This window comes from Siphateles boraxobius, unplaced genomic scaffold (genome assembly GCF_051911475.1).
Source record: "Siphateles boraxobius isolate OS27281-9 unplaced genomic scaffold, OSU_SipBor_1 65, whole genome shotgun sequence".
NCBI classification, from domain to species: Eukaryota; Metazoa; Chordata; class Actinopteri; order Cypriniformes; family Leuciscidae; genus Siphateles; species Siphateles boraxobius.
In genome coordinates, this window is record NW_027509192.1 from 22403632 (window position 1) to 22428478 (window position 24847).

The 24847-nt window shown below is 41.9% G+C and overlaps 1 protein-coding gene across 3 annotated transcripts; it reads left to right on the forward strand.

Annotated features, from left to right (window-relative positions):
- On the forward strand, positions 1-23521 carry LOC143721228 (PWWP domain-containing DNA repair factor 3A-like). Of its 3 annotated transcripts, XM_077211510.1 has the most exons (6): positions 21851-21911; positions 22307-22511; positions 22700-22888; positions 23033-23121; positions 23226-23291; positions 23488-23519. In XM_077211510.1, exons 1-6 carry the CDS (start codon positions 21853-21855, stop codon positions 23489-23491), a joined length of 612 nt encoding a protein of 203 aa, XP_077067625.1. In that variant the 5' UTR covers positions 21851-21852; the 3' UTR covers positions 23492-23519. The 3 variants fall into 3 exon arrangements, 2 of the variants coding, with proteins under 2 accessions (XP_077067625.1, XP_077067624.1); XM_077211509.1 differs by lacking the exon at positions 21851-21911 and having other exon boundaries at positions 22119-22511; positions 23486-23521; XR_013196695.1 differs by lacking the exons at positions 21851-21911; positions 22307-22511; positions 22700-22888 and adding an exon at positions 1-59 and having other exon boundaries at positions 23486-23521.
- Positions 23522-24847: the final 1326 nt, after the last annotated feature.

Genomic DNA, 24847 nt, shown 5'->3' on the forward strand with positions numbered 1-24847 from the left:
TTAACCGTAACATTTAAAAACAGGAAGAAGCATCGATAAGAGAAGACTAGAAGACGAAGGTAACTGCGAAACAAAATGCACAAAACGACTCGGTTACTAACGTAACCTCGGTTCCCTGAGAGGAGGGAACGAGTATTGCGTAATGCTTACGCTATGGGAAAACTCCTTTTCTCGAGAAATATTGAAGTCTTTATGTAAAACGCATTGCAGCTGCACAGCATACAGCAATGAGCGAGGCAGCTCGGTCATTGGCTGTGCTGCGGCAACTTGCACGAACCAATGACGGGGCGACTCTGAACCCGCTTCCAATGAGCGTGCTTCGCGTCCACGCGCGTCAGAGCCCGCCAAGATGGGCGTGGCCAAGGGCTATATATTGGGCGCCCCGTCGTCTGAGTTCTTTAGGTTCAATCGACTGAAGCAAATTGACCAAGCACAATCACGGCAGATTACGCAATACTCGTTCCCTCCTCTCAGGGAACCGAGGTTACGTTAGTAACCGAGTCGTTCCCTTTCGAGAGGTCTCTCCTATTGCGTAATGCTTACGCTATGGGAACGCCATGTAAAACGCCGTGCGTGCTGACTTCGCTTCTATTAAGCCGGAGGCCGGTGCCTGAGCTTTTGAGCGAAGTAATTATCCAACGAGCCAGCCGAAGGCGGGCTTTATAAAGGGACAACGTGGAACGGCCCAAAGGGCGTCCAAAGACACACACAAGCACATTTTTATGCACTGTCATGTATGAAAAATCCTCCACATCAGATGCAAAGATGTGATTCTATGAGGGAGGAGACAATGCTCAGCATGTACACACCCCAGCCTATGCATAGTTAGACCGACAGTATGTTAGAGTGCAATGAGGGGACCTGTAGGTTATAAAACCTGATAAATGTGGACGGTGAGGCCCAGCCTGCAGCCGCACAAATATCTTGAATGGGTATCCCACTCGACCACGCCCACGAGGAGGCCATGCCTCTCGTAGAGTGAGCTCTGATGCCCAAGGGGCACTGAAGGCCCTTGGCTTCATAAGCCAGCGCTATAGCATCAACTATCCAGCGCGATATTCTTTGCTTTGACACAGCCAGACCCTTAGTGCGGCCGCCAAAGCATACGAACAACTGCTCTGTCTGTCTGAACAGGGCAGAACGTTCCAAATATACTCTGAGTGCCCTGACCGGGCAGAGTAAATTAGCGTCACTTTCGTCTGCTGGGGACGATAGCGCGGCCAAAAATATCACCTGTGCTCTGAAAGGAGTAGAGAGCGCTTTAGGAATATACCCGTGTCTTGGCCTGAGGACAACCCTGTTGTCGTTAGGTCCAAACTCCAGGCAGGTAGCGCTTGATGACAGCGCGTGCAGGTCGCCCACTCTCTTGACCGAGGCGAGAGCCAGCAAGAGAGCAGTTTTGAGCGAGAGCTGTTTAAGGTGCACAGTTCGGAGGGGTTCGAACGGGGCACGCTTAAGTGCGTCCAGGACCGTGGCCAGGTCTCAAATCGGCACAGAGGGGGGGCGTGGGGGATTTATCCTCCTGGCGCCCCTCAGGAAACGAACAACTAAGTAGTTTTTCCCCAGTTTGCGTCCTTCGACCGGTTCATGTGATGCCGCTATGGCAGCCACATATACTTTGAGCGTGGAGGGGGTGCGGCCTGCCTCCAACAGCTCTTGTAAGAAAACGAGCACACTCGGTACTTCGCATGTCTCAGGATTCAGGTTCCTGGACTTGCACCAGTCACTGAACACCTTCCATTTCTGGGCATATAAGCGCCTCGTAGAGGGCGCTCGCGCCTCAGTGATGGTTCTCAACACTCCACTGGGGAGGTTCCCGGGAATCCGTTGAGGGGCCACGCATGGAGGGCCCACAGATCGGGGCGGGGATGGAGGATCGTCCCGTTGGCCTGCCTGAGGAGATCTAGCCTCAGTGGAATCGGCCGTGGGGCAGATTGTATCATCTGCATCAGTTCTGGAAACCACGTCTGGTTTTTCCAGAGTGGGGCTACCAGGAGCACTGCACATTTCTCCTCCCTGATCCGACTGATGACCTGAGGTAGCATCGCAACCGGAGGGAAGGCATACAGCGGGCGGCTCGGCCAGACTTGGGCGAGCGCGTCCGTGCTCTTTGAAAAGAAGAGAGGGCAGTGCGTATTTTCCTTGAAGGCAAAGAGGTCGACCTCTGCTCTGCCAAAGGTTTGCCATAACCACTGAATCGTCAGGGGGTGGAGAGACCATTCTCCTGGGAGAACTTTGTCTCTGGACAGCATGTCCGCTCCCTGGTTCAGAACACCTGGCACATGCGCTGCTGTCAGCGAGCGCAGGTTGCGCTGGGACCATAGGAGGAGCTCCCTGGCCATCGAGTGCAGGGAGCTCGATCTGAGTCCACCCTGACGATTTATATGCGAGACTTCCGTCATGTTGTCCGTTCGGACTAGGACGTGCTCGTCCTTCAGGTACGGGAGCAGGGCTCTGAGAGCCAAAGCGACCGCTTTCAATTCCAGACAGTTTATATGTAGGCGCTTCTCCGGGTTTGACCACAAGCCGGAGACAGGCCTGCCCTCGTAAAGGGCCCCCCAACTTATTTTGGAGGCATCTGTCTTGATCATTTTTCTCCTTGTGTTTACACCCAAACTCACGCCGGACTGATACCAGTCGACAGCTTTCCAGGGCGTCAGGGCTTTTATGCAGCCGTGATTTGCTCTGATTAAAAAGTGGCCCGAGCGCCACGCGTGGGTGGGGACACGGCTTTTGAGCCAGCGTTGGAGAGGACGCATGTGCAACAATCCTAGCTGGAGTACAGCTGATGCTGAGGCCATGAGACCGAGCATCCTCTGAAACCGCTTGACGGGGGCGCGCACGCCCGCTCTGAACGATGTTGCAAGGTGCCGGATACTGAGCGCGCGCTCTGATGAGAGGCGCGCCGTCATCTGCACTGAGTCTAGCACTATTCCCAGAAAAGAAATATTCTGGCTGGGGGATAGCATGCTCTTTGCAAAATTGATTTTTAGACCTAGGCACTCTAGATGACTGATAATCCAAGACCTGTGTGTCACTAACTGGCTCTCTGATTGTGCTAGTATTAGCCAATCGTCGAGATAATTTAGTATTCGCACTCCCCGCTGTCTCAGGGGGGAAAGTGCTGCATCCATACATTTCGTAAATGTACGGGGTGCCAGTGACAGGCCGAATGGTAGTACTGTGTACTGGTATGACTGTCCCTCGAAAGCGAATCTCAGAAATGGCCTGTGATGAGGCGCTATTGGAATGTGAAAGTAAGCGTCTTTCAGATCCACTGACAGAAACCAATCCCTCGGGCGAACTTGCGCAAGGATATGCTTGGTAGTTATCATTCTGAACGAACGAATCATTAAAGCTTTGTTCAGATGTCTGAGATCTAGAATGGGGCGGAGACCGCCATCCTTTTTCGGGACGAGAAAATAGCGGCTGTAAAAACCTGCCTCGCTCATAGAGGGGGGGACTGTTTCTATAGCGCCTTTCTCTATCAGTTTGAGCATCTCGGTGCGTAGAACATGTGAAACATCTTTTCTCACTTTCGTCTCTACCACCGCTGTGAAGCGGGGCGGTCTGCGAGCGAATTGAAGCGAGTAACCGTGTTTTATTATGTTCAAAACCCATTTCGGCATGTCGGGGATATTTTCCCAAGCTTTCGCTCGCACAGATATGGGCTGAATGTTGGCCGGGGGCGTGTCGCAGTGACGTATGGCTCCCGCCAGCGAATCGTTCTGTGTTAACACCGAGCTTACAGCTCTCAGCGGCGCGGACGCGCGGTGAGCAGCTCTGCTGAATGCCGAGTGCAGGGGTGCGTGTGAGATTACAGGCACGCTCGCTGTAATGCTCACAGAGTGAGATGGGGAAATGTTTAACACTGTGTGTATAGTGCTTATGGGTGGGGGTGCATAGACTGTGGTAGGCACGCGCGCCACTTTCATAAAACTTCCCGCTCGTGGCGGGAGGTTTTTGGCCATATAAACAGTGTTTGTGAGTTGGGGTGCGTGCATAACAGCGGGCACACGCGCTACTCTTATACAACTTCCCGCTTTTACTGGGGAAGTGTTTATAACTGTGGGAACAGTGCTTGTGTGTAGTGGTGCATACGTAACAGTTGGCACACAATCTACATTTATGGGGCGTCCAGCCTGAGCTGGGAAAACATTTGGCACTGCGTTGACAGTTTTGATATGTGGGAATGCGCACTTTGGTGTGGACACGTGACCCTTTAATGACACAGGCAGAAAATAGCTCTTTATGTGATTTCTGTGTGTCGCCGTAAAAACGGCGTTTGTTTGCAGGTGGGCGAGCTGTGTGGCTGGCACATTGGCTGCTGTATAGACATTTCCAGCCGCCTGTAAGGGGACTGGGTAATGCTTCAGACGTTTTGGAGAGAACGGTCCGGCTCTTGCGAGACACGCGCTCTCCCTTTTCCTCCCTGTAGCTAGGAGGACTTACGAGGCTCTGGGTTCAGCACAATCCTGGGCCGAGGTCCCCGTCGCTCGGGCGGTTGCTTCCTGTTGGCAGAGCGCGAGCGGCGTCGAAAATCCGTTTCAGGTATGGGCTGAGAAACGGGGGGCGCCGTCTTAGCTCGCTGCTGTTGAGGCGGCTGTTGGCGGCTCTGCGATGAGCTAGATCGCTTGGGCAGGAAGTGACGCATAGCCTGTGAGTCCTTACGGGCTTCGGTGAAGCGCTCGGCGAACTCCTTCACCGCTGGTCCAAACAGGCCGTCTTGGGAGATAGGCGCGTCGAGGAAAGACGCCTTATCTGCATCCTTCATATCTGTTAGCGTCAGCCACAGATGGCGCTCAAGGACAGTCAGGTTAGCCATAGCACGGCCGATGGATTGGGCGGTGGCTTTTGTGGCTCGCAGCGCTATGTCAGTGGCGCTGCGTAGGTCCTTAAATGCCTCAGGCTCGGGTCCAGACTCGTCCATACTGCGGAGAAGTTTGGCTTGAAACACCTGGAGGACAGCCATAGAGTGAAGCGCTGATGCAGCTTGGCCGGCGGCGGCGTATGCGCGACCGGCGAGAGCTGAAGTGGACCGGCAAGGCTTCGAGGGATGAGAAGCTTTAGCTTTCCATCCAGCGTTGGAGGGTGGACACAGATGATTGGCCACAACCTCCTCGAGGGGTGGAGTCCCCTCATAGCCTCTTTCTTTCGCGCCGTCCACGGAGGAGATCGACAAAGAAAAAGAAGGCTTCAGGCGAGCGGAGTGCGGGGCTTTCCACGACTTCGTGAGTTCGTTGTGAACTTCCGGGAAGAAGGGGGAGGGTCTTTGTCGAGGGGCCTGTCGGCGCCCCTGCAGGAACCACTCGTCCAGTCGGCTGCGGGCGGGTTCTTCCGGGGAAGACCAATCGAGCCCGAGGTCTTCCACGGCCTTGGAGAGAATGCGGACGATCTCTGAGTCCATGCTGGAGCCCGCGCTCGTGCCCGCTAATGTCGAAGGTGCGGGGTCGAAGGACGAGCCCGGCCAGTCGTCGGATGCAGCATCACAGGAAAAACTGTCATCCTTATCTTCGTCATCCCCTGACGCGCCAAACGAGACGAGCCCCATCGCTCCGCTGGAGGGGTGCTGGTCCGCCTGTGTGAACTGGACTGGCGGCGGGGAGTCTTCGGGTGGCGGTGAAGCACGCGGGGATTGGCCCGGCGTGACATCACTGCAAACCGCGTGCTCCGGCAGCCTCTGTGAGCGGCGTTTTTTCTTTCGCGGCTCGACCAGAGGAGATGGCAGCACGGAAGAGGTGGGCTCTTTTGCGGTGAAAACGGCGAAGCGAGCGCGCAGCTCGGTGAGGCCCAGGGCGTCACACTCGGGACATCCGCCTCGAGTAACGGCAGCCTCTGCGTGGTCCGGTCCCAGGCAGCGGGCGCAAATGATGTGACGATCCCCGTCTTGAAGAGGGCCTCGACACGAAGCGCAGGAAGGCATTTGACGCCTTGAAAAATTGCTCTTTTAGAAAAAGTGTCGCGGGGGCGAACACTGAAAGCTTTGAAAGGATATAGCGATGATGCGCGCCGGATGGCTTAGCAGAAGGGCGATCGAAGGCGGCTGAAGGCGCCGGCGTCCTCGAAGCAGTCCTGCTGTAGGCTTGTCGACGGCGGCGAAAAGACTCCAACAAATCCGGAGGATCAGCGAAGAGAAGGTTCTTTGCTGAAGGAGATTAAATCTAAAGAACTCAGACGACGGGGCGCCCAATATATAGCCCTTGGCCACGCCCATCTTGGCGGGCTCTGACGCGCGTGGACGCGAAGCACGCTCATTGGAAGCGGGTTCAGAGTCGCCCCGTCATTGGTTCGTGCAAGTTGCCGCAGCACAGCCAATGACCGAGCTGCCTCGCTCATTGCTGTATGCTGTGCAGCTGCAATGCGTTTTACATAAAGACTTCAATATTTCTCGAGAAAGGAGTTTTCCCATAGCGTAAGCATTACGCAATAGGAGAGACCTCTCGAAAGGGAACACACTTGCGGCTTTAATATAAACACTGTTCAACATAATACGAATGAGTTGTATGAGAATGAGATGTTACCTGTTGAAAGCAGCTCTTATCACTTTAATAATAGTTTGTAATGAGGTCAGTGCGGTGCGGCTGATCACTTGACTAGCATGCCTGCTCCGCAATTAGCCCGAAAGCCCGCGATATGTAATAAATTGTCAAAATATCGATGTAATTCGAATCAATAAGGTTTGATGATGTTGTTTTAGAGCTATGAATTATCTTCAACTTACATATTTGGTCATTTAACTCCCCTGTGATGTCTCTTTTTTTTTATTGCCTTTTCTTAAACACTTACACAACAATGTACATCACATGTCTGTAACATCACATATAATGTACAAAAACAAAACAAAAAAACAAACAAACACCGGGGCTCGTATTACATGAAAAGTGCAATAGCACAAACCAACATTGGATAATGAAGTATGTACTTTGGAAGTCAGAGTAAACAATACACTGCAATCAATAATAGTCACAGATAAGAGAAATAAAATAAAATAGGGTTAGTGCAAATTAAAATATATTTTAAAATGGATATAATACCTAATCAAGCATTTTGTTCCTCCTCTATTATATTGTTCATATCCCCATGCTCAATAAATAATAAAAAGGGACTCCAAATCCTCTTAAATTGGTCTTCTTTACCCTTAAGAATATATGTTATCTTTTCCACTGCAATGCATGAAGATATTTCTCTTAACCATCGAGTTATAGTAGGCCTTTCTATCTTTTTCCAATAAATGGCGATGAGCCGTTTGGCATGTAGAATACACATGTCAATCAATACTTGAGTGTCCTTATTAATTTTCCAGTTATCAGGATGAATACCAATAATGAAAAGCCCCGGATCCAGTGGCAATCTAACTGAGACTATATGCCATATCATATTATTAATTTCTTTCCAAAAAGCTTTTATTTTATCACATTCCCACATACAATGAATTAATGTGCCTTTTGCACTGTTACATTTAAAACAGGTATCTGGTATGTTGCTATAAATTTTGTTTAGTTTCACTGGAGTTATATAGGTACGCATAAGCCAATTGTACTGTAACAGTTTTAGTCTGCTGTTAATTGTCTGTATTTGGGCTTTTGCACATGTTTGCTCCCATTTTTCTTTATCTATCTTCAATCCAAGGTCCTGTTCCCACATGGCAAGTCTGGATGTAGATGACTCTTGAGAACCTAACAATAACATGTTGTATAAACAAGATATGTGTCCTCCACCAAGGCTTGGTTTAGATACACATTTCTCCAGATTAGTTAGCTCTGGCTCAGCAAGTCCTTGCCCCCGGGCAGTACGTATAAAATTCCTAATTTGCAAATATTTATAATAATGTTTTTTAGGGATTTTGAACTTGTCAGTAATATCAGTAAATGACATTAGAACGCCCTCTTTGTATAGATCCTTAACTTTCCTCACACCATTCTGAGCCCAGAGTCGAAAGCCTAAATCCCTTCGACCAGGTGTAAAATTATCATTTCCCCATATTGGGCTAAACACAGATAAAGACTCTTTTTCCTTTAGATGAATTCGTACTTTCCCCCAGACATTAATCATGTTCAGTACTATTGGATTAAAAGATATTCCACTAAGATTTTTCTGTAATATTTTTATATTGGCTGAATAAAGATACAAGTTAAAAGGAATCTTCGATTTCACAAATAAATGTTCTATTTCTAGCCATTTAGGAGGAGCACTTGCAGAAAAATGAAACATTATCGCTCTTAACTGGGATGCCCAATAGTAGAATTGAATATTTGGGAGCTTCAATCCTCCCCTATCGTATGATAGGTAAAGCAAAGATGTCCGGACTCTTGGGTGTTTATTATTCCAAATGAACTGGATAAAAATTCTTCGTAGAATGGTAAAAAATGAGGTAGTGGGGGGCAAAGGGATATTTTGGAAATAATACATTATTTTGGGTAGTGTATTCATCTTTAATATATTAATGCGACCAATTAATGAGATTGGTAAACCTGACCATCTATCTACAGACTTAGTAATTGAATTTGTTAGGGCATTGTAGTTCAATGAGGTTATTTTTTCTATATCTGCCACAATCTGGAGTCCTAAGTATGTAAATGAATCTGTAACGTTAAGACTGGAAGTTAAGTATGATAATTTTGACTTTTCCTCTTGATTAAGAAATAAAATAGAGGATTTAGACTGATTTATCTTATAGCCAGAAAATTTCCCGAACCTTTTTATGAGGTTGAGTAAAGCTGGAATAGATTGACTGAGCTCTGTAAGAAATAATAAAACATCATCTGCATATAGGGATATGCAGTGTGTTATTGAGCCAATCCTAATTCCACTAATGTTGCTTTCATCTCGTACTGCAATAGCAAGTGGTTCGATTACCAAGAGAAACAAAAGTGGTGACAGAGGACATCCCTGCCGGGTGCCTCTATTTACTTTGAAAGGCTTTGAAATTATTCCATTGGTCAGGACCTCTGCTGTAGGGTGTGTATACAATAACTTAATCCATGAGCAAAATACTTCCCCAAAACCAAACCTTTGTAGAACCTCCCAGAGGAAAGGCCACTCCACCCTATCAAAGGCCTTCTCTGCGTCTAAAGATAAAATTGCTGTATCTGGAGAACCCTTTTTATGATGTAAAATATGAAACAACATCCGTACATTGTGAAATCCCTGACGGCCTTTCACAAATCCATTCTGATCACGGTCCACTATATTTGGTAAGACATTTTCTAGTCTTTTTGCCAATATCTTACTAAGTATCTTTGTATCAGAGTTTAGTAAAGAAATTGGACGATATGATTCACACTTTGTTTTTAATTTGTTGGGTTTAAGAAGGAGCATAATCCGTGCACCTCTTAAAGATGGTGGGAGTACACCTTGTTGGTATGACTCTTTAATCATATTTAAGATAGGAGAGGCTAATTTCTTCTTAAACTTCTTATAAAAATCTATAGGAATTCCGTCTGGTCCAGGAGTTCGACCACCTCTCAGATTCTCAATAGCACTTAAAATTTCTTCTTCTGATAAATCTGCTTCAAGATTGTATTTTACCTCATAAGAGATCTTAGGAATTTTAACCTCATTTAAAAAAGTTTCTTGTTGTTTCCTATCTTCTGTGTATTCTGAGCTGTATAAAGAGCTAAAAAAATCTTTAAACGCATTATTTATTTTGACAGGATCCGTCGTAATGTCTCCCCCCTCTTCTTGAATAGAATTAATAGCGCTTTCGGACTGCAACTGTTTGATTCTCCATGCTAAAAGTTTCCCTGGCTTTTCTCCTTGATCATAATAGCTTTGTTTCAGTTTCATCATACTGCTTGCCACTCTAGAGGCGGACATCTCTTCATACTGGGCTCTAAGAAATAAAATTTCCTGACCAATTTGATCAATTTTAGTATCATTAATTTGATTTTGAAATTGTCTTTTTTCTAGGTCTTTCAACTTAGAATCCAGAAGATTTAACTTTTGATTACATAATTTTGATTGTGTTTTAGTGTAACTAATTATCTGACCTCTAATAAAGGCTTTAAATGCTTCCCACCTAGTACTAGCTGATGTTTCTGAAGTATTCATATCGAAATATAGGTCAATCTGTTGTTCCATATATTCAATAAACTTTGAATTTCCTAGCCACTTTGGATGTAATCTCCATTTTGGTGGGTCACTTCTTAAATTGGCATCCATGTATATCAGAGATATGGAAGCATGATCTGATAGTACCATACTATCATACCAACAGTCCTGAATTTTTGACAGGAGAGGTGCTGATATGAGAAAATAGTCAGTTCTTGAGTGAGTCTTGTGCGTACTAGAGTAACATGAGAATTGAATATCTGTGGGCTTTTGGTTTCTCCATACATCAATTAAATTTAAGTCATTTAAAAAAGATTTTAGCACTTTTCTTGTTTGATTGTGTGATTGATCGACTCCAGAAGATCGATCTTTACCCGGATCTAGGGTGCAATTAAAGTCACCTCCCATTATATAGTGACCGTGAAGTGAGGAAACAGTTAAGAATAGGTTAGTAAAGAATGCAGCATTATCTGTATTGGGACCGTATACGTTAATTAAGTTCAGTGTTTCTGACAAAAGGGTTCCCTTTATAATGACATACCTCCCCATAGTATCGTATTTTACCTCAGACATCTGAAATGGTATAGATTTGTGAATCAAGATAATTACCCCTCGTGCTTGGCTACTATAAGATGCAGAAAAAACTTGTCCGGGCCATCTCCTTCTAACCCTTATTATATCTTCAGATCGTAGATGTGTTTCTTGAAGGAACACAATCTTGCACTGCAATTGTTTGAGTCGGAGCATAACCTGCTTGAGTTTTGTTATACTGTTAAGTCCCCTACAGTTCCAGGATGTAATTTTAAGCTTTACTTCTCTAGACATTGTTATTAATTATATGCAATGCACCCTTTTTCTCTATTAAACACTTGAATGTCTCCAAAATACACCAGAATGAACATATTCGCGAAATTATAGACCAAAAATGAAAAACAGCCCCTAGTTGAACAATTAGACATATATAAAAAAAAAAATACAAATTCAACTAAATAAACAAATTTCCCAGGTCTCTTCGACCACCCTTATTCCCTGAATTTAACTTCACTAGAAACAACACGGGTCCACCGACTCTCTCTCCTTGAGGAACCGTTCTCTTTATGTCAACTCACGCCATCACTTCCGTACTTAAGCTCTTAGTATGTAGCAAACTATTTACACTGATAGTTTATGCGAAAATATACCAGTAAAAAAAAAAAAAAAAAAAAAAAAAAGTAAAAATGGAGGGGGGAGTGCAAAATATAAATTTCCCCACACAGGTGAACATACTTTGTCCAACTAATTATAGTCTTTCAGTCGCAACCCCATGCAAAAAAATAAATAAATAAAATAAATGAATGATTGACTAATAGTAGCCTAATAATAAAAATGATCAAAACAAGTGTATAAAGTGGGCATTATCAAAGTTTAAAGTCTCTGGCATTATATTTTAAATCCACTTCATTACATCAGTGACTCACCCTATTTCTATTGGATGTGTCTACTCTGGTGGATTGTCCAAAAAGGCTTCAACTTCTCCAGGGTTCTCGAAAGTATATGAAGTTCCATTGAAAGACACCTGTAGCCGTGAGGGGAAGAAGAATCTGTAATCCAAACCTTTTACTCTAAGCTTTTTCTTGACCTCATTGTAGCGCTGGCGTTTCTTGCTGACCTCGGCTGAGAAATCAGGAAAGAGCATCACTCGCTTGCCTTTGTACAGAATTTCTTTTTTTTCTCTGGCCGCATTCAATACCCGAACTTTGTCTTTGTAATTGAGGAACTTCATTATTAATGCCCTCGGCGGTGCTTTGTCGTCTGATCTGACACTTGCGATTCTGTGAGCTCGTTCAATGATCAGCGGAAAGCGAAGAGGTTCCATCCCCAGTGCGTCAGGAAGCCGATTTTCCAGAAAACCACACGCGTCTCTGCCTTCAGCTTTCTCCGGAAGCCCCACCAGCCGTACGTTGGAACGCCGACTGCGATTTTCCAGATCTTCTGTTTTAGCAGACAGCGACTTTATTTTGTCTTCCAACATTTTAGCTGTAGATTGCAGCTTGTTAACAGTGTCCTCCGTCTGAGATATTCTCTCCTCAGCTTCTGTCAGTCTAGCGGAGCAGTCAACTATTTGATTCTTAACGTCCGTCAAAATGGTTAACACCGATTCGAATTTTGCAGAAAATTCGGACTTTAATGAGATGATTGCTTGAAGAATATTATCCAAGTTTGCGGGCTTACTTTCCTTCGATGTCTCTGCGTCAGAAAACTCGGCCTCCGAACTTTGTGTGACACCCACTATCTTCACCTCCTCGTGGTCTTCGGAACCGGAGAGCCCTTCATCCCGATCTGATTTAGACGTTTTCCCTCCCTTGTTTTTCGACAATTTAGGTGCCATTTTTGTTAGGAATATATGAAATATCAGTAAATACTTTCTATAAGTAATGCAAGAGCAATTATTGATGAAATTAGATGAAACTGGAAGCGACGCAAGATAACGTTACCGCCTATCTCCACGCCATAACCGGAAGTCCCCTGTGATGTCTCTTAACTGAGTTGTGTGTTACATTTGGCTGAGTGCATTTTGTATCAGTAACTACGTTAGATTCTCAACTGAGAATTTTGTTTCGTATACTATTACTAATATAATATACTAACTGCATTATTATATCACCAATTTCATGCTGTTATTTGGATTAAGGGTAAATATGAAAAATATATTATTGCATTGCTTATGTGTGACATTACATCCTGTAAATCTTATTCTGATTGTAAAGAATATGAGATTTGATTGTCACTCTGTCAGTTGTAAATACTGCCTATTGAAAAAGTTTGAAGTTGTTCAGTCATTGCTATGCAAAGAAGTTATACATGTTTAGATAATGTAATGTGATGATAAACTGTTGTAATATGGATAAGTTTTATTATTGATTCATAGTAAATACAGTGACGGCAAGCCAGCCATCACATCAGCAGTCTTTCCTAACTATATTATACTACTTTACAGGAGTACTACAATTTTGAAAGCAAGTGATTGTTTGCCATGTCGGTAAGTAAAAATAAACTTTGGTTTGTATCCTAATCAAGTTAGCGTACTGTTAACTGTCGGGCCAAAGGTTTGTCTGAAATGGAATTAACAACTTTACGATAGCTAGGTTAAAACGTTTTGGTCTGATCACTTATCACTTACAACCCTTGCAAAGTAACTTGGTTGAGCAACCGAATCATTTCACTACATCTTACTTGATAACTCTGTGTATGTGGCAAATTATCTATGTATCCTTCTATCTATTCTAGATTAATGGAAAGATCACATAATTATTGCCATTGTCATGTTTTACAGCATCCTACACATTTTCAGTTCAAGCCTGATGCAGATCAATACTGCCTGGATGGGTGGTTCGAATGTCCCTGCTGCAGTTTTATGACTAAAGAGAAATTCTCATTTTCTATTCATCTTAAGAACCAAATAAGTCATGCAGTGGAGCATGGAGGTATGGTGGGAGCATTTCTCTAGATATTGATAAATTTTTGTGGTTTTAAATCACAAATATGTTTGTATAAACTATGTACTTGCATCTCAAAACGAAGACAAACCAGATGAGCTGTAGTTTCTTGAAGTAGAAACCACTGAAGTAGGGCAGGGCTAATATTGCAAAAAAATTAAATCTTGATTTTTACTTTTCAGAATGATTGACCGATTCGATTTCGTTTTCTTTAAATGTTTAACTAGTCAACGTAAAAATCACATAGCCCTACACTGAAGTGATGACAATGTTGTTATGTTTATTTATCTATTTCTGCACTGTTGATAACTTAGTTGCTATAATTTTGCAGGTTACTTCATCTCAAAATGCAACAAACTGTGCAGGACCACAGCCCATTTTCACTGTCTGTACTGCAGCCAGACAGTAATACGCAAGGAACAATGCATAAGCCATGTCTCCAAATGCTCTAAGACAGAAGTACTTGCAGCACCTACCCTATCTCCAGCCTTCTCTGTAGCTGCATGCCCGACACCCTGTCCCCCAGCTACTGTAGTTACCAAGGCTCCAGTCTCTACCCCCCTTTCCTCTGACCCCCACAAATAGAAAGAGAGTGATTTCTTTAGTTTCTAACTCCCTTAACTCTGATCCTGGCTCCTTTGCACCACCCCCACCAAAAATTCAAAAGAAGACAAACACAGTCATGTGTCCTCATTGTGGACTGTTACTTAACAGACGAAATGTAAGGCTACACATTCTGAGACGACATGACACCAATAAAAACGGACATTAGCGCTCTGAACCACCTTAAATCACAGTGTGTGGATTATAGAAATGGTGTCTATGCAGTAGCCAAAGCATTTTCAGCACCCAACACTCCTATCCACATCATCAGAAAGACGTGGGGCTCAGAACAAAGAACAACATGTGAACTTGATATCTGCAGAATTAATACAGAATTTGCAGAAAGATCAAACATCCGTTCCTATGAGTGCCATCACCTTCGATCACTTGCATACTGCCCACCAGCCGGAAGGGAGATTTCCTTACTGACAGAGCAAGGTTTACAGACCATGGTTGATGATAGGTGGTTTGGAAAGGACAAGAAGGAGAGATGTTTGGCACGCCAGAGGGAGGCAATTGACGCAGGAGTCCCTCTCTCCTGCCTAGTGACCGTTTGTGGGCCCAGCCATAAAAAATACATTTCTGTGTTCGAGCCCACCATTTCCTACTACAGCAGGCTTGGTCGAGTCATGGTTACCTATGATGCCAAAACAATTTCTTGGCATTGTCCTTGTGCTAAACCAAGGCAGTCATGCCTTCACAAAAATGTTGCAAAGTGGCACCTATTTGAAGTGGACAGGGCACTCTTCCGGAAAACCAGAAGTGTGGAAAAGGATAGTATTGCACAACATTTTCCCACCAATGTGGAAGGTTTTGAGGCAGAGGAAGGAGCCCAGTACCCACCCGAAGGCAAGAATCTGTCTCGGATGGTTAGGTACATCTTTGATAAAAAGAAACTACCTGCAGTCATCCCTTCAGATGTGTTAAACTGTAATTTTCCTCTGAGCTTCACACCATCTGAAGCCTTTTGCACAGAATGTTCTGAGGTAATTCCCTTAAGTGAACCATTGATCATCACATCAAAAGCCAAAATCCTGACGATGACCAATGTCATAGAAGGTTTGTTATGTTGTCTTTAAATTTATCATTAATTCAACATTTAATTCCTGTTTACATGTACTGTTAAGTGTTGATGACCATGATTGTCAGGGTCTTCCTCTCCACTGGTAGGCTTATTAACATCTCCATGCACTCATTTTAGTGTTTAATGTATTAGGGTTGTACGTTAAAGCTGTGACAAAAAAAAATTGGTAACCTCTTTACTGGCACTTGTGTTTGGTAGGAATATCAATGTACAGGAAACAGTGCTACAGATGTGGCATGGTATATCGATATCAGGAGTGGTGTGATGGTATCTATAATTTTGACGACCACATACTTCTGTCGATACACTTGTGCCATTTTCTGCGCAACAGTCTCCAGGTAAAGAACCATGTTGTATTGAATTTGTCCTATAAAACAACAACAACAAAGAATTTGTCATGAATATGTATTGTAAAGTCTACATAATATGACCTCTATTTGGCAGACTCACCAGGCTGTAGGAAGTGCAATTGAGGTCTTGGAGAGGACCTCGGGTAAAGCCTTTCCTTCAAAAACAAGGATCCTGCATGCCTACTTGAGTTTTGAGGCACTGTCCGACCACACCTACACTTTTGCATGCGTAACGTATGATTACCATCCAGTGTCCGTTGTAATGGACCTTCATAAGAAGGGTGTTTTTAGTATGCCTGGTAAGTCCACACATTTCTTTCTTTTTTTTTTTACTCGTTTGTTATGTCATGTACATTGCATGTCCAACTTGGGTAAGACTTGTGTTTCGTAAAGTCTTGTTTTTTAGTGAGCAGCATTGAGGAACCACCAGAGGATTTTGATGGAAAGGTGAATGCTGAAGATTTCTGGGAGCGTGTTTCTCTGGAAATGATCAGCCTTGGCTTAGTTCCAAGTGAGTATGATTCCCTGATACAGCTGGTATCACATATTAGTGTTTGCTTTCTTTACTATGGAATTATGATAAAATATTCTATTAACAATTTCTTATTCAAAGACAATAAGGCAAACCCCTTTGTGGTTCGTCCGAGCTACCATAACTGGGCTCCATGGATTGGTCCTCACACAAGAAGCGGGAATCATCTTCTCAATACAGAATTTCAGAAGGTGCGTTCTCCTTATAGTGTGAAGGAGGAATCTGAGTTTACCCTCACAGAGGACCGGCTAACAGATGAGCTTCTAAAACTCAAGGTATTTGACTCATTAAATCATTTACTGTGAGCTATGTCAGTTAATATGTGTATTACTGAATCATACTATGTGTTAATTATTAAAATATGCTAATGTTCATTATAGATAGAGGCAGTGCGTTCCTTATGTAGGGAGTGTGGCATCGACCCCAAGGGCTCGCAAATGGACTTGGTTGGACGACTGCAGCAAGAAATGAAAAACAGAGCCAGTTACGACAAGGTGTTTTCACAGATCTGGGGAGCATCTGGTATGTTATGTTGTATTACAGAGAAAAAACTTTTCAAACTTTACAAGCAGTTCTTTGTTTACGGTTCTTTCAAATGGGCCTGTGATTTGTGTTTTCCTTCAACAGGTGGATGGGCTGTGGTCACCTGTCCTTGTGCTGTGGTCTATGGGGTAAAATTTAACATCAGAGCTGAGAGCCCACGGGACTTCACAGACCTTTTGTTTTCAATGAAACATTTTCCAAATATTTTATTGTATGACTTTGCCAGAGGGTTGGCAACACACACTAACATTAGAAAACCGGAAACCTTCCATCCTCATGGGGGCAGGCTGCTAGAGCCTACAGAGGAAAACATTCAGCTTGCAAATTCTGGGAAGATCAAAGTGAACTTACCGTGGCTACTCACAGAAAAGTCAGTGCCAGATGTAATTGGCCACCCTATAACAGGATCATCTGATCATTATGCCCTATATGATCGTTTCCATGAGGCTAATTCTAAGGACGCCAGGGATACCTTGCGCAAGGTGGAACTGGTCCCGGAGTTGTGTGGTTGGCTCAATAGCCAGTGTGCTGAACAGCTCTTCTCTGGAATGAGAAAAAATAACCACTTTCTCAATATGATGACTCCCTCCTCACACATCTTTCTGATGCGAAACATCTTGCATCACAACAACATCGACAAAAACTCCAGAACCATAGAGAACATGAAGACGAGACTGGGCATGGGAGTGGACATAGTGTTAAATTCCAATGGTGCTGGGTATGTGCTGGGTATGTATTCCACCCTCATTCTTAAGTCTTAGTGGTAATGATATGATTGAGAATATTATATATTTATATATGTGTGTGTTTTTATTAAGGTGAGGATGTTTGTTTATGTGTGTTTTAGGTGCAGCCATGGCTGTGAATTCTCAAACCTTCTCTTTTGATACTGCAGCAACTGGTGAGTAATGAGGGACTTATTCTGCTCTTCTATTGTCAAGTTCTTCATTTTGTTTTACTGTATGACAATGCTTATTTTATGGGTTTATAGGAGCACTTATAGTCATTTTCTGTTTTAGTTTCAGCAGAGTCAGTCCCCAAGCCATCGTCCCCCTCGGCGCCCAGTCCAGCGTCCCTCGACTTCTCAGGACTGAGTAAACCCTGGGAAAAAGAATTGAATTCTATCCAGGACAAATTGGTAAGCTAATTATTAAAATGTGATATGTTTGGCAAGTCTCACGCTATTATCCGACCGTTAGTTATGGGTGTAACCGATATTTGATCTATGATCTGTACAGGTTACACCCCACATAGTTCATGTTACCCACTCTGTAATTGATGTTAAGAAAGAAAAAAATGCTCTTGACTGAATAATTTTAGAAGCTTTTAACAAAGAATGCCATGTATTTTGCTCTTGTACTAATAATAGTAATTTTCAGCTCAGCTATGTTCTGGACACGAGACGGCCTGGAGCAGAAATTATTATAAAAGAAGGGCCCACATGTCTCACCCGTGAAGAGTTTTGGAGCCTAGGGTTACAAAGATACATGGATTCCCAGGTGAGTGGTGGGAAGTTTGTTCAAAATAGGAGGGGGAAAGCCCCGTTTTGTATTAGTTTTTTAATGTTTAATGATAGTCTTTTATATTTTATTTGGTTGTTTGTTTGTAGATTGGGAATGCCTGCTTTAAATTGATCCATGAAGCAGCTCAGCAACACGTATGTAACTTCTATATATGTATTATATATACACAAGACCAAAGCCTAAATTAAACATAATTTATCAGTTACTATATTCTTTCATATTATTGTCTACTCTCAAAGTAGTTATAAACTTTTTACTTTATAATATATTAATACATTTACTTAATTTTTTTACTTTAGGGAAAAGACATATATATAGAGAACATGTACGTAGTTCCTACATGGAAGCATACACCAAATAACGTGGTTGTCAACTTTCCAATAAGTATGCATTGCAAAAAGAACAATATGTATGTGGTTCCAAAAATTTAGATCTGCATAATGACAAGACATTTGATTAATGTTAGATTAATGTAATGATGTTGACATGAAAGACTTGGTGGTGTTTCCGGCATGGACCGATTCAATTGGGCCAGATCACTTTGTTCTCTGTGTAAGGGATTGGTACTGTTCCAATATACTAGATTGTACAACATGTAGTGGTTATTGTTAAATCATGTAAATTCAAATTGTGAAATCCATTTTTTTTTTCTAACGACTTTTACAATGTTGTGTATCTTTTACCAAATACCACATTATAGGTCATGAAGCCACTCATGAGAGAGATGTTCTTTTTAGACTCACATTTTTAGACTCACATTGCATGAGTCTGGATTTGGTGATGCTGATTACAGAGCCATTTTTAGGTTCACAAATGAGGCATACTGTTTGACATGTTCATATAGCAATTTATACTTTGGCTATGTTCTTATAGCCTGTACTGATATATTTCGGCTACGTTCTTATAGCCTGAACTGATATATTTCGGCTACGTTCTTATAGCCTGAACTGATATATTTCGGCTACGTTCTTATAGCCTGAACTGATATATTTCGGCTACGTTCTTATAGCCTGAACTGATATATTTCGGCTACGTTCTTATAGCCTGAACTGATATATTTCGGCTACGTTCTTATAGCCTGAACTGATATATTTCGGCTATGTTCTTATAGCCTGAACTGATATATTTCGGCTACGTTCTTATAGCCTGTACTGATATATTTCGGCTACGTTCTTATAGCCTGAACTGATATATTTCGGCTACGTTCTTATAGCCTGTACTGATATATTTCGGCTACGTTCTCATAGCCTGAACTGATATATTTCGGCTACGTTCTTATAGCCTGAACTGATATATTTCGGCTACGTTCTCATAGCCTGAACTGATATATTTCGGCTACCTTCTTATAGCCTGAACTGATATATTTCGGCTACGTTCTTATCGCCTGAACTGATATATTTCGGCTACGTTCTTATAGCCTGAACTGATATATTTCGGCTACGTTCTTATAGCCTGTACTGATATATTTCGGCTACGTTCTTATAGCCTGAACTGATAAATTTCGACTACGTTCTTATAGCCTGAACTGATATATTTCGGCTACGTTCTTATAGCCTGAACTGATATATTTTGGCTACGTTCTTATAGCCTGAACTGATATATTTCGGCTACGTTCTTATAGCCTGAACTGATATATTTCGGCTACGTTCTTATAGCCTGAACTGATATATTTCGGCTACGTTCTTATAGCCTGAACTGATATATTTCGGCTACGTTCTTATAGCCTGTACTGATATATTTCGGCTACGTTCTTATAGCCTGAACTGATAAATTTCGGCTACGTTCTTATAGCCTGAACTGATATATTTCGGCTACGTTCTTATAGCCTGAACTGATATATTTCGGCTACGTTCTTATAGCCTGAACTGATATATTTCGGCTACGTTCTTATAGCCTGAACTGATATATTTCGGCTACGTTCTTATAGCCTGAACTGATATATTTCGGCTACGTTCTTATAGCCTGAACTGATATATTTCGGCTACGTTCTTATAGCCTGAACTGATATATTTCGGCTACGTTCTTAACGTATAGCCTGAACTGATATATTTCGGCTACGTTCTTATAGCCTGAACTGATATATTTCGGCTACGTTCTTATAGCCTGAACTGATATATTTCGGCTACGTCCTTATAGCCTGAACTGATAAATTTCGGCTACGTTCTTATAGCCTGAACTGATATATTTCGGCTACGTTCTTATAGCCTGAACTGATATATTTCGGCTACGTTCTTATAGCCTGAACTGATATATTTCGGCTACGTTCTTATAGCCTGAACTGATATATTTCGGCTACGTTCTTATAGCCTGAACTGATATATTTCGGCTTACGTTCTTAACGTATAGCCTGAACTGTGAACTGATATATTTCGGCTTACGTTCTTAACGTATAGCCTGGACTGATATATTTCGGCTACGTTCTTATAGCCTGAACTGATATATTTCGGCTACGTTCTTATAGCCTGACTGAACTGATATATTTCGGCTACGTTCTTATAGCCTGAACTGATATATTTCGGCTACGTTCTTATAGCCTGAACTGATATATTTCGGCTACGTTCTTATAGCCTGAACTGATATATTTCGGCTATGTTCTTATAGCCTGAACTGATATATTTCGGCTACGTTCTTATAGCCTGAACTGATATATTTCGGCTACGTTCTTAACGTATAGCCTGAACCGATATATTTCGGCTACGTTCTTATAGCCTGAACTGATATATTTCGGCTACGTTCTTATAGCCTGTACTGATATATTTCGGCTACGTTCTTATAGCCTGAACTGATATATTTCGGCTACGTTCTTATAGCCTGAACTGATATATTTCGGCTACGTTCTTATAGCCTGAACTGATATATTTCGGCTACGTTCTTATAGCCTGAACTGATATATTTCGGCTACGTTCTTATAGCCTGTACTGATATATTTCGGCTACGTTCTTATAGCCTGAACTGATATATTTCGGCTATGTTCTTATAGCCTGAACTGATATATTTCGGCTACGTTCTTATAGCCTGAACTGATATATTTCGGCTACGTTCTTATAGCCTGAACTGATATATTTCGGCTCCGTTTTTATAGCCTGAACTGATATATTTTGGCTACGTTCTTATAGCCTGTACTGATATATTTTGGCTACGTTCTTATAGCCTGTACTGATATATTTTGGCTACGTTCTTATCCTTTTATTTTTTTTCTGTAGAAATCTTGCACAAAAAATTGATCCTGGGAGCTGGACTGAAAAGACTGAGCATGATATTGCGGTGATTAATAAATGCATATTTAGCTACTCCAAACAAATATTATTATATCCCATATTCTGCATATCATAGATGTCATAATGTAACTGAGATGGTAATGCTTTCATCTATTTGACATGTATGTTACCTTTTTTGTTGCTTTTAGAGATTGCCACACCAGATCTGTGGAAATGAATGTGGGATTTTCATGCTTATGGTAAGGCCAGTTTATTTGGCAAGTCTGTACAAGTTTCTGTCAACATTGTGAATAATTTTTTCTGTCTTTTATATTTCAGTATATATATATATATATATCAGTATATAAAAAAAATGTAAAAGGAAATTTCTCACTTTACATGTTGTCTGAGTGCACACTCTTCTTCATGAAGAAAATGGATACATTATGAACTAAAGATTCTCCTAATCACTGTCACACATCTTTCAGATGGACATGCCTTCCATTCGAAAGTGGTGGTGTCTCCTTCTGATGGAGCGCTTCAAAATAGAAGGGTATGACACCACTAAACAATGTATATTCATTTCTGTAACTTTTGCTGGTTTTAATACCTTGTGCTGTTTTTTTATTACATTTGTTATGTTTTCATTTACAGTCTATTGTTAATTTTGTGCCTTGGCTTATTTATTAAAATCGCCATGTTCACTAGATATGAATAATGCCTATCATCCATTTAGCTTCATGCAGGTAAGGTAAATAGGTAATGTTTACAATAGTTTCCTCACTCTGTATGCAGCTGCAACTATATGGTACCATGGTCACAATTGTTTATAGGTATTGCATTAATTTTGGTGTACAAACAGACTGGAGCTACCTTCCACTCAATCAGACATTTGTGTATGCTTTTGCCTATGCAGTGCTTTAGATTAATCTTCTTAATGTTTGAAAGGCATGGTCAGCGGTTTGCCTTCTGGACTGATGAGGCCAGAAGCTTTGTCCAAGGAACTCTTCAGCCTGTCTACAGAGTGCCAAGACAGAAAGCTATCTCTGAGAAAGTCCCAGCCCACATTGAAGCTGTCAATGCCCGCACAGCTGAAGAAAAGAGACTGGTGGACTTTATTGTAACGTTACAGGGATCTGAGGAGCATTTGGTGGTACTTTAACAATGTTCACGTTTATTCATCTTTAAAGACTAACTCATAGTAAAGATTCTCCAAGGGCCAATGTTTTAATTAGGGAAAACATTAAAATATTTTTTTAACTATGCTGCAAATTATTGTATCTTTATCTTAATTGTATCAATTCCTTAAATACTTGGTTTTGTACCATGGTTTGACCCTAGGGTGTACTCAACGGGAAGCCATCTAAGTGGTTACATAAGGTAACTTCTTCCCGGGTGCCTGTCTACCTCGACAGTGAGGAACAACAGGACATCTTGTTCTCATATCTGAGAGGATTGCTGGATAGGATACCAACACAATTGAGCGTCACAGATGAAGTGCAGTTCATCTGTGATGTTCTTTTTCCAGAGGTATGCCGAACCATATAATGTGTTTGTGTGTCCTGCTCCTGTGCTTACAAAATGTACTGTATAAACTGCATGCTAGCACTACTATATAATGGCTTGCTGTTCAGTAGTGATATTATTGTATATTTATATTAACGTTTTTCATAGGCCATCATAAATGCCCTGGCTGTCCTCTGGGATATCTCCTTACAGGAGGCTGAGCAGGTCTTCCTTTCTGGTCCGGATTATCATTGCAGGTCAGAGTAGATTATTAATTATTTTTGCACAATGCCCAGTGCACCCTTACGTTACTGATATTTCTGTTAACACAACAGTGACTGTTCTCTGATAACTATTTCAGTGAAGTGGACGATTTTAACCGACAAATTGACAAACAATTGAGGAAAGAAGGGAGACCATTCAATTGGTGGGTGTTGCTCTTACATTTACACATTTGGAGTTTGGAATTAGACGTGAGTAACATGAATATTCTATTTGACTTTCTCTCTCTATAACTCCAACATGTCATAAGTGTTAAATCAGAAACGTATATTTCAGTTGAACATGTTAAACAAATTCTCTCTCTCTCTCTCTCTCTCTCTCTCTCTCTCTCTCTCACAGAGTTGAAGCCATTCTTGCAGCAACTGGTGGAAAAGAGGATCTTTTTGGTGCTTTTGTTCTAGCACAAATAATTTTGTTCTTTCGTATAATATAAATAAATACATGTGTATATATAAATAAATTCATGCTTGAATCATTCTTGAGTTTTGCCTTCTGATATCTGGCCATATCATTTAGTGACTGCATATGCTGATTCCATTCCATTTTGAACTATGATGATATTTTGATATGTTAAACTCATAAAACCTGTACAGAAGGGGAAGTGAGAGATTAACTGTTTTTTATGTATTAGAATATTGTGCAAAAGTTCATTTATTTCAGTAATTCAACATAGCTGTCAGCCATAATCTTCAAATTTATAACACATAAAGGCTTGAAATATCTCACTTTGCATGTAATGAGTCTATATTATATATTAGTATCAGCTTTTAGTTGAATTACTGAAATAAATGAACTTTTGCACGGTATTCTAATTTTTCGAGTTTCACCATATTGGTTCTTTAATTTAAGGTTTACATAAATTCCATTCTGTTGTTCTATTATTTGATTTCAAAGTCATTTGCTATAACAGGCATTAACTAATAAGTGAATTCTTAATTTGGTTGTAAAAATGCAATATTTCTATAACCACAGAAAGAAATGTAAAAAAAGTTTACTTTTTTTTAATTTATTTTTAAGAAGGGGTAACTAAGTGCAGTTTGGATCCCATATAATTAAGAAAGTGACAAAAACTCGTATAAGTATAGATGCTCCCTTATATGTTTATTATAGCAAAACCATGATTATTGATTACCATTTGTGTAACGGAAATAAAAGATAAATCCAAAAATAGTGTTTTAAGGTACATTGTTTACTTGTACTACCATGTCATTAACTTACAAAACCAGTGAGCAATGGAGAGGTAACGTATTGTCTAATACAGCTGTTAAGGGAGTGATTGTGATTTAGACCATTCCAAGCCTGCCAAAGCGTCACAATTTAACTGCACCAATAATCTGTAGCGTCACAAACCAATAACTATGATAACAACCGTAAACATATATCCGACAGGAAGCAGCGCCATTTTGCGCATGCGTACAACAAATCGAGTCACGTGCCGTATTTGGACATGGACGAGGCTTCCGACGTCACACTTGGATGGGCGTGGCTTCCGACGTCACACTTGGATGGGCGTGGCTTCTGACGTCACACTTGGATGTGGGCCGGGTTGGATATCCACCGCAGGATGCAGCGAGCTGTACTTTGGTGATTTTGGAATGAAAGATTCCGAGCGGGAGTTTACGTCACTTTACCTCCTGAGTGACAGCAGGCAGCTAGGCTCCTGATTGGTTAACGTGGCGCGAATTGACGCCGAAGTTCAGA